At 35.8% G+C, this 10775-nt stretch overlaps 1 protein-coding gene across 3 annotated transcripts; it reads right to left on the bottom strand.

Moving 5' to 3' along the window:
* Positions 1–74: 74 nt before the first annotated feature.
* On the bottom strand, positions 75–9148 carry LOC123691740 (leucine--tRNA ligase, cytoplasmic). Of its 3 annotated transcripts, none has more exons than XM_045636278.1 (14): positions 9009–9148; positions 7441–7647; positions 6940–7308; positions 6458–6702; positions 5325–6223; positions 4967–5225; positions 4523–4887; positions 4295–4439; positions 3356–3479; positions 2525–2779; positions 2164–2293; positions 1959–2038; positions 1052–1286; positions 75–315 (listed from the first exon to the last, which is right to left on the bottom strand). In XM_045636278.1, exons 1-14 carry the CDS (start codon positions 9009–9011, stop codon positions 110–112), a joined length of 3522 nt encoding a protein of 1173 aa, XP_045492234.1. In that variant the 5' UTR covers positions 9012–9148; the 3' UTR covers positions 75–109. The 3 variants fall into 3 exon arrangements, with proteins under 3 accessions (XP_045492234.1, XP_045492236.1, XP_045492233.1); XM_045636280.1 differs by having other exon boundaries at positions 1959–2006; positions 2132–2293; XM_045636277.1 differs by lacking the exon at positions 1959–2038 and having other exon boundaries at positions 2084–2293.
* Positions 9149–10775: the final 1627 nt, after the last annotated feature.

Raw genomic sequence — 10775 nt, forward strand, 5'->3', positions numbered from 1 at the left:
TACCCATACGTATATTTTATTACGTAAACAAACACGCTAGGCCAATATACACAATTAAATCGAAATAAAACACATTTTCAATGCAAAATAAATAAATATATTTCAATTTTCACATATAAGTGTACACAATCTGTAATCCTACATCGATATTCTTGCCATTATCGACGAGTTCGATCCGTTTATCGTCCACTAATACCCGCAGTACTGCATCGTTGTCTATGGGTACGCATTTTGTTTCTGTGTCGCCGGGAATTGGGATCTTACGCGGGCCCAGTATGGGGTCGATGTAACGCCATAACTTTAGGGAGTTGAGATCTGAAATTGGAATAATTTTACAAATAAAAATCATGTGATCAAATGATATTTCATTTATTGAGATTTGCTGTGCTTCGCACGTGTCTAGTTTTCAGGCATGCGTTTTTTAAGTTATATTTGATAGTAATACACAAGCAATCATATTGTAGTTTGTTAAACTCCAAAATGTCTATTAAAATTTTACTTTTAGTACCTACAATAAGAAAGTACATATTATATAATGAAATGGAAAGAAAGTGAAAATAAAGTGATAAAATGAAAATTAAATGAAATGAAAAGAAAATGAAATTAACTGTTATTTAGTTCACAAAATCTATTCTTTTTCTATTTGCGTTGTGAATCGGCAAATCGGCACCCGCACCGGGCTAACTGCACTGCGCTGGAGAGCGATATGTTTATTCAATTGTTTTCTTATTAACCACTCACCCTTAACCGCCTTGACTTCCTTGGCGACCTTCGCCTTAACCTTCTCCAAATTGTCCCCTTGCATCACATCCACGTGTGCAGTAAACAGTCCCGATTTCGCCACCGGGCTGATCACAACGAAGGGCTGTATAGTAGATCACAAGAAAACACTCACCCTTAACAGCTTCCACCTCCTTGGCCAGCTTCGCCTTAACCTTCTCAACATTATCCCCTTGCATCACGTCCACGTGTGCAGTAAACAGGCCCGATTTCGCCAACGGGTAGACTGCAATGAAGCGCTGTATGACAGATCACAAGAAGACACACTCACCCTTAACCGCCTTGACTTCCTTGGCCAGCTTCGCCTTAACCTTCTCCACATTATCCCCCTGCATTATATCCACGTGTGCTGTAAACAGTCCCGACTTCGCCGCCGGACTGATTGCAGTGAGGCGTATTGCGGGAATTCTTGAGAAGGACACATGTGCGGCTCCGGGAGCACACTCTTCGCGGGTCTTCTCTGGCACGTCTGTGCTGTCTGTGTGCTTCACTTCTATTGACTCGAGCTGTAAATTTAATATTAGCTGGTTAATTTGTGTACCGTGTTGGGGGTTATAGAATCATAAGAATATATGAGGAATATGGTTTTGATACGAATAGGGTTGTGTAATGTTTTATTCATTGACTAACATGTGAACAACTAATTTTACTTTTTCTTGGGAATCTCTGTTATGGAATAAAGTTAGTCAATTTTGATTTATTATGTTCAAAAATCATGAAACAACAAAATGTAAGAGATTAAAAATTTTACAATGCAAAACAAATGCAATAAAAATAAAAATAACTAACATCAAAAATTTTCCTGAAAATACTCGTAAACTATTGTATTCCATTTTACACTAAACTCGAATCGGATCATCATTACAGTACCATATTACACATCTCTTAATTATTACCACGATAAACAAAACAGGTGCAAGCGACTCACATCCAAAGTGCTCATGAGATAGTGCTTATTATCCTGCAGCAGCGCGGCCTCATCGAACGGCAGCGCTAGCGAGAACGCATCTGTATCGCTATAACATTTCTAAACAAAAAAGTGCAAGCGACTCACGTCCAAAGTGCTCATGAGATAGTGCTTATTATCCTGCAACAGCGCCGCCTCATCAAACGGCAGCGCTAGCGAGAACGCATCTGTACCGCTAAGATCTACATACAAAAAAGTGCAAGCGACTTACGTCCAAAGTGCTCATGAGATAGTGCTTATTTTCCTCTAACAGCGCGGCCTCATCGAACGGCAGTGCTAGCGAGAACGCATCTGTACCGCTAACATATCTAAACAAAACAAGTGCAAGCGACTCACGTCCAAAGTGCTCATGAGATAGTGCTTATTATCCTCCAGCAGCGCGGCCTCATCGAACGGCAGTGCTAGCGAGAACGCATCTGTGCCGATACGCTCGTACGCGTCTCGAACGGTTTGCGCGAACGGCATAGCTCGCTTCATGTAGCGTTGGAGAGATGTTATTTGGGACAACTTGCTGGATATCACCTTGTTGTCCGGGAGACCTGATGGCTGAGAATTAAAAAAATGAGTTAATCCAAAAAATAAGTAACAAACAACATACTTCAAGATCATAGATATTACTATTGAGTAAATATTACAGATGAAGGTAAAATCATGCTTTTATGTTCTTAATAAATCGAAGTAGAATTTTTACGATGCCATTTTTTTTTTGTTATATTATTACATATACTATTTTAAGGAGCAATATTTAAATTATAACATTTTTTTAAAGAAACTTACCCCATTCAACTCTTTCATCGTAGTAATAATAGTATGCTGCCACTTGGGATACTCCTTAGCCACCCAAATAACAGCTTTATTGGGTTTAGGTTCAGGTTTGGGTGCTTCTCCCTTCTTGGGTTTCTTCACAGCGCAGTGGTTCTTGAGGTAGATGCGGAAAGAGTGAGCCGCTTCCATGAGGTAGTTGCTGGCTTTCACCGCCACTTCATCGATTTCACCGGCCACTGGCCAGCGCTCGTGGAGAATACTTGTTTTCTGTATAAAAATACATTTAAAAATTTTTTTTACTTAATCTTACTTGAATAGGAAACTTACATATGTTAATATGTAATTCAAATATTTTTTTCGAAATATGTCGAAGTCGGTACTCCATATAAATGTTTACTTGTTTCGACACCAAAGTCAACTTGAATTCAATTTTTGAATGCGATTTCATTTAGTTCACTCGCAAACAACGCAACCTAACGCAAGTCACCCTGTATAAGTTGGAGCAGAGAATATAGACTACTACGTACGCATAGTTACTACATACAGAAGGTTCATCCCCCAACAAGTCAACTTTAGGCATAAATAATAGCTAGCTCTACAGCTATAATAGCTCAGGGTTGGTACTCGTCGCCCATTTTTCATAGGTTCGCGAACACACGTCACGCGACCAACGGCGAGTGGCAGGCAACCCGCGCTCGACTGCCAACTCAGCCGGCAACGGCGCGAAACATACCTAAACTTTGGAGTGAAACCCCTCTGCGTGGACAAACGCAATGTATTACTGAAAAGTACAAAAAATAATTCTGTTTAAATAAATAAATAACTAATCACAAATGCACTCACATTGGCCAGCAGCTGCCACACGTGCTCAGCGACGTGCGGGCACACGGGCGACACGAGCGCGGCCTGCACCGCCACGTAGCGCCGCACTAGCGCCGCGTGCATGCCGCGCTCCCAGCATAACTCCCTAATCAAACAAATATACGTGTTAGAAAAATATATATTAGACTTTTTTATACATGTAGTGCACAAAAAATACCTTAAAAAATAAAGAGAATTTTTTTACGAATAATTCGATAACGAGGCCATACCGGGGCAACGCCTAGCCTCTCGGCCACTGAATACTCATGAATCCTTGATTTGATAACGAAAATATTATGTCGTATTTGTATGACATTTTAAATAAAAAAAAACTTAAGCGATGTCAAGGGGCATCCGGATGGAACGAAGTGTTGTTAGAGAGAGACAGACACTCTCTGTCGCACGCGCACGCGCACGCCGCACGGCTTACAACTCTAGCAAAAAGTGTCGTGACAACTTTCCGTAAGAATTTTTTCCGTCTAGCCTCCTTTCACAACGCGCGATAAGGAACTTCGTTCCAAAATTAATTTTATCGTTTTGTAAACAAAATTTATTGAAAACTATCGCCCTTTTATCATTGCAGTTAAATAATTGTATCATATTATAGAATAAAAGAAAAATATTTAATTATACTATAATCACGTGACTTCAAACTTATATTATTAGCCATGAAATTACGCATTTTGTGTTTTTAAGTGTAGGAAGAAATAAAAAAGATGGATGGAAAATAAGAAAATTTTAAATATTTCGCTATGTTGATAATGTTATGATCTTTTCGTAATCTATCAGTAGATTGATGAAAGAAGAAAAATTATAAACAAGTCCAATGGCATTAGTTGGTCAATTATAATTGAATTTTTTTCTAATACACTTTAGTACACTTTAGTACTTTATAACTTACATCAAAAAAACGTAACATACCTATACTTATCACGTGCGGCTTGTAGTTCAAAGAATCCCGTCTTCAGAGCTTCCTTGAACAACACTTTGCTGTAATTCTCGTCTGTCTGTTTGATCTTCATGTTCATTTCGCTTATGAACACTTTGTCATGGAAGTTGTATTCACCTGAAATTATATTTTACTTAGCATATCATATTATTAGGACAGAAATTATATACAAATTTTTATTTGACCGTAAAATTTCTTACCTGTTCTTAAAGTTGACTCTGTAGCCATCATTTCTTTAACCCATTCGATAAAGGTATACAGCCTTAGGATAGCCGCATCTGCCGTACTTTCAACGAAATTGGCATCCTCTATAGAATCTCCAGCATCAGCCAGCGTCAAACGCATCCCATCAGCACTGAATTTGTCCAAAGATTCCGACAATGTTAGGAAGTTTCCATCGGATTTTGACATTTTTGCGGAGTTTAGTAACAGATGTCCATTAGCACGGATTCCCTGTGGCCACTTGTCCTCTTCGTTCGGCCAAATAGCGCAGTGGACGAAAATAAAGTACGATAAGTGGTTTTGGATTAAGTCCTTCCCTGATGTTCTCATGTCGACTGGATACCTTTAAAACAATAAATTGTTACAACGAATGTACACTTCAATGAAATAAAGTTAACAATTCCGTTGTACAAATATTTTACCAATAGTTAAATGATTTCTTCATAAGGTCTAAAGATGCTTTAGGAATCTTTGTATCTTTCGGGAATGGCGCATCTTTGAAAAATATGTAATCCCAAACTTCGAGTGTCATTTGTTCAGGTTTGATTTTAAGAGCATTCTCTACATTGCCTCTAAAAGTGTTTCCTTGCAGGAAATGTGCAACTGTATAGTATGCATTGTATATTGTTGAATCAGACAGAGATTCTATCACCCACTGAGTGTCCCAGGGCAATTTTGTACCTGGAAAAAAAAGTAGATTCACAAACGTAAAAGTGCAATTAAATGACTAATTTTCACTCATTATAACTTGTAGCAGTATACTGTAGAGGTGCAACTCACCTAGGCCATAAGTTCTAGAGCACGCGTATTCATGAAGCCACTTGATAGTTCCGGATAAGTTCCTTCTAACCTCCTCATGGAAGGTGTTCATGGCAGCTAACGCCTTCTCGGCTTGTGCCTTCCAACCCTCATCGCCATAATCAAGATACCACTGATTACAAAGAGCAACAACACACTCATCACCAGACCTTGATATAATATTTTTCTCGGGTTCGTAATATATAACAGCCCCATTTTCCTTAACCAATTGATTCTGAATAGCTTTTTTGACTTCCTGGATTTTCTTGCCCTTATAATCGCCCACGATCAGAACGCCGTCGTAAAATCCTTTCAAGTACACCATATCTTTAGCTTGAGTTAGCTTTTCTCTATCATTCTGACTCTGAATCTTTAGTTTCTCGTATAAGTGTACAGCTGATAGGTTTCCAAATTCGGGCACCTCTAGGACAGGAATAGGTTTGATAGAGAGAACGATTTCATCTTTAATTCCGTATTTTTCTCTAAATGCAGGTTTTTTCTGTAAGTCAACTAATGCTGCGTAATCATCAGGCGAGTCTGAAGGAACACTTGAAACGATACCAGTCCCTTTATCTTCTTTAATGGTCAACATTGGTAGAGAATAGATCTTTGGGTAACTTGTAAAAGGTGCTTTTAATGCTACTCCTAAAAGATCTTGCCCTACAATTTCTTTAAGTATTACAAATTCACCATCATTCTTTGTAAATCCTTGATAGGACATATTTCTTGCGGCACGTTTGGTGCAAATGAAAATACCATTATTGACAGTCTCAAAAGCTATGTACTTAATATCCGGATGAATCCAGCAGTTAGTCTGACCGTACATTGTTTCAGGTCGCAGAGTTGCTGTGACGAAACTTACCGGCTTCCCGGCAAAACATCTGTTAAATTAAGCCATGGTTAAATCAAAGTATAAAAACATATATTATATTAATACAATGGAAAATGTTGATATGTATGTAAAAACACTTGAAAGGGAAAGTTTGCCACCATAGCTTGCAATTAGTTGAAATTCTTCAGTACATAAACTTATTTTCTATTATTTGAAATAACAATCCTTTTTTTATAAGTATATAGGAAAAGGAAATTTACTTTAAAACTACTAAATAACGTACTTCAGAACTTCCGGCAGGGGTTCTAGTACTTTCATCATGATAAGAGTATATTCCTGAGGTCCAGCCCCCTCACCAGTGCTTCTATCGTGGTCCATACAAGGCTGTTTGTCCAACGGTGAGTAAATTGTGTACCGTTTACCAAACATGATTTTATTACGATTTTTGAGATGATTAAATTGCCATCTTACAAAGGAATCGTAAAACGGATTAATATCAGTTGTTATGAACTTCCGCCGCCAGTCAACCTGTATAGGAAATAAATAATAAGGAAAATGGTTTATATAATGAATTAATAATACAATTGAATTTATATAACAATAATATTAACACAACCTTTTGTATATTTTATTTTGGAAAATATCCACAATTTAAATATATCTTATGAAGAATTTTAAATATCTCAGATATAAGCAAAAAAAAATCAAATATTTGTCTTAAAATTAAGTTAATCATCTCTAAAAATATAAATAATAAAAACATACATGAAGTCCCATTCTCTTCAAATCAGCAACAGCTCTTGGTGGGAAATATTCAAGCCAATGTTCTTCATTAGCAAACTCTTTAATCTCTTCCTCTGGGATGCCGAGGCTCTGCATAATCTGCCATTGGTATTTAGCCGAGCCAGCCTTAGCAACCGCCTTACTTTTCTTGCCTTTACTTTTATCCTTGGGCACTACATCCTCTTCTACTTTCACAACTTCTTCATCTTCTGGGAACTCTGGAGGGCATCCATACAGAGCCATCTCTCTTTTTAACTTGTCAGCACATGCTTTTATAGGCATACCAGTACAATGGAATCCAAATGGGAATAATACTGCTTTGCCTTTTAGGCGATAATACCTCGCTGCAAACTAAAAAAAAATATTGTTAATTAATAAAGCAGCGTTGTACTTACAATGTAGGTGATTTGTGTTATAGCAACTGGTGCAGCCAGAAATTTTAAATTAAACCTATTGTATGTTTCAAAAACACTTTTTGCTTACCTCACATTTAGATAAGGAAAAGGTATGACCAAGATGTAGTCGCCCATTCATGTAGGGATATGGGAAAGTACAAAGAAATTTTTCTTGACTTTCATCCTTTGGAACTTCAACTTCAAATATTTTCTCATTTTCCCACTGTTCTTGCACCTTTCTCTCAATTTCTTGTAAATATTCTACTTTAAAAGTACCCTTTCTGTCCAGATTTGCCTGAAATGGTAAAAGAAAAAAATTATGGAAGCAAAAATAAATATTGGACCCAGTTACGGTCTATCTAATGTAATTTAATAATGTTATACAAGTGAGACTAGCGCAGTTTATTTTAAAATTGAAGTATTGGGAGCAACAAGGGCGTTCGGTACCCAAAGTCCGTTTTGATGTTATTACATCAAAACATGCACAGAGCCATCTAGTTTCGTATCCCGAAAACTTGTTTAGATCAGCCGCTTTTTGATGGCGTGAGAATCAATAATGTCAAAGGTGGCACTACGCCCTTATTGCATAGATATCAAAAGTGCGTTTAAATTCGAACCCTTTACGACCTGTCTGCAGTTTGTAAAAACTTATTGTGTAAAAAATTATTGAAACGAGTGATTCAAGTGACTTAAGATCAGATGCTGACCAAAGCGAACATGAGCCCCTCAAAAAAAGGGGAAGAAAGAAGGTGAAGAATGAAAACATGTGAAAAAAAACGTGCCGAAAGTTAGAGAATTTTTGGTGAAGAATATACATCAGCTCAAGGAAGGAAGATACCTAGAAAAGTTTGTAGACATATTACCACGTGTTGTTCCAAAAAAATGCACAGAGAAGATTTTTTTGTAACTTTTGAAACATAGGTGACAATGCGCAGCAAGATACCCTCATAATGTCGTTTTTAGAAAAAGTGTTAAAGTTGAGAGAAAATGTTGGGCCTGATAAGTTGAAACTTTCAATGGAAATACTTTTTAACAGTAGACGGATTAAAGATAAACATTTGCAGAAAGTAAATTACTGTCGCTACTAAAAATCTCGGAAAAACGGTTAAGAATAGTCCAAAGTCCATTTTGATGAATCTGATTAAAACCACGAAAGTCAGAAAAAATGATTAAGTTGAATATTTGAACGGTGGTTGTAATAAATACACATTAACTTACATTTCTTATTTTATTTTCAACGCAAAATCAATAGCAAAATTAACGTCCTATCTGTTTTACCAGTTGGGTTTAACAAGGGCGGATAACACAAGTTAAAAAAAATTGATTTTATGATATTTCTGATTTTTTCAAAATAATCATAATACCTTTATCTTTTTGCTAAATCATGGGTCTAAGAAATTATACAGTAAATGTAAGTCAAATTATAAGTATTAAAATAATGTAAGGCATTACAACTTTCATTATCATTTTTCTCGAAACTCTATTTTACAACATACGCCCTTGTTGCACCCAATGCTTCAATTGTAATATAACTTTATAAAGTTAACTTTAATTCAATTATCTTAATTTTTTATAATTGTTAAATACCGCATAACCTAAACATAACATGTACAGTGTTCGAAATCAAAGAAATTAAAAACAGGAGCGCCTACTCACCATATTGAATTTTTTAAATTCAAACAGACATGTAATTGTGTTTTATTCTTATTTAAATCTTCAGAAAGCCATGCGATTTTACACTCAGCTGTTTGAAATTTCAAAAGACCCGTCGTAGAACTTGAAACGTCAATCCTCACTTCGTCATCGTCAAATGTCAATTGTCATTTCTTGGTCATTTCCATTTTTGTCATCACAAAATGGACTAGTGTCACAGCTAGTGTCATGTTCATGTTATAGTCCTTTTCACTAGACATGGGTATTGGGTAGGTACAAGAAGCTGATAGATATCTAATACACTGGAGATTTCAGTATGAACATTTAACTTGTAACAAGAAAATATGACATTGAATGACGCCTGTATGTTTTTATCCCTTTCACACCCATCACACCTAACTTGGTCACCCCCACAGAAAGAGCACATGCGCAATGTAACTTTTTTGAACAGTTATTTGTGTAAATGAAAATTGTAATTTAAACAATAAAAATGCAATTATTAGTAGTTTAGGTGTGAATGAGAGACAGACTAACAAAGTTACTTTTGCATTTATGTTAAATAAAAAAAATGTAAAATATTAACCGTAGTAACCCGGATTTGTAAAAAATGTCATTAAGTTTCTTAATTCCACATAGCACAGATGAATTGCGAAAATAGTCGTCACACCTTTACAAGATCTAATTATCTCAATGTACCTGATTATATTACAGACTGCAATAGTTACTACTGTGGTTACTACCAAGAAGCTTATATCTAATACATTGGAGATTGCACTATGACCATTAACTTGTAACAAGAAAATATGACCTTGAATGACGTCAGTCATGTTTTTTGTCTCTTTCTGTGGAGTGACCACGCTGGTTTGTAAATTCAGGATTTTTCGAAATAGAAAAAACTAAAAATCATGGTCTATAAATAATAACGACTTATATTTTTAACAGTATTTATATTATAATATTACTGGTCATACAATGTAAAAACGAACAAGCTTATAACTACATGTGAGTGCAATACCGATGTCGTGTGTTGTTTCATTACTATCTTTAAAATGGTGTTCTAAATTTTCATCATAATATTGTTATTACAATATATTCTCTTCGCTATCCATAAAAACAACATTGAAATGATTCTAAATAGGTAAATGCAGGAGTATTGAGGAATATTGTAAATAACGTAAATATACACTTGCCTGTGAAATTCTATGCCAGAATTTGGTGTCCAAACACTTCTGCAATTTTGCACAATACAATGCATTCTTTATATTCGGAAAATATTTATTAAATAAGCAACAATATTAACTTAAATATTCGAAGCGACGCAATTTTTTTGACACACATGCCATATTGACAAAGTGAGAGTTGCTACAATTTTATTGGTGACTACCCATAATCAGGGAGTATCGCTTTTTAATAATTGGTTCAGACACTTATTTTATTTAGCATAAATAATAATTGTCTCATTCAACAATGCTTCTGAATGACGTTGTTGGCAATTTATCAACAAACTCATGTACAAAAACTAACCTTTTGCACAAAATATTACAGCATATAGGTCTACCAGAATCTGATGGCATATATAAATTTCAAAAATAAAAGATTTTCATGTGGCAACTTTATTTGACAACTATCAAATTGGTTGTCAAATTATTTGTGTTGTGGTGTTGATTTTGTCTTCAAAATCTTCGAAATATCGATATAGTTCAGGTTACATCACCCATTTTTGCAAGTGACTACTATCAAGCTAATTTTCCGTTTGTAGCTTTATTTTGA

This window comes from Colias croceus, chromosome 5 (assembly GCF_905220415.1).
Source record: "Colias croceus chromosome 5, ilColCroc2.1".
Taxonomy (NCBI): Eukaryota; Metazoa; Arthropoda; class Insecta; order Lepidoptera; family Pieridae; genus Colias; species Colias croceus.

Bases quoted from the DNA above. Each gene is read 5' to 3' on its own strand.
- LOC123691740 (XM_045636278.1), bottom strand. The intron at 7,309-7,440 runs GTAAGCAAAAAG...ATTTTTTTTTAG, and splicing joins TTTCCTTATCTAAATGTGAG to TTTGCAGCGAGGTATTATCG. The intron at 316-1,051 runs GTGAGTGTGTCT...TTCCAATTTCAG, and splicing joins GGAAGTCAAGGCGGTTAAGG to ATCTCAACTCCCTAAAGTTA.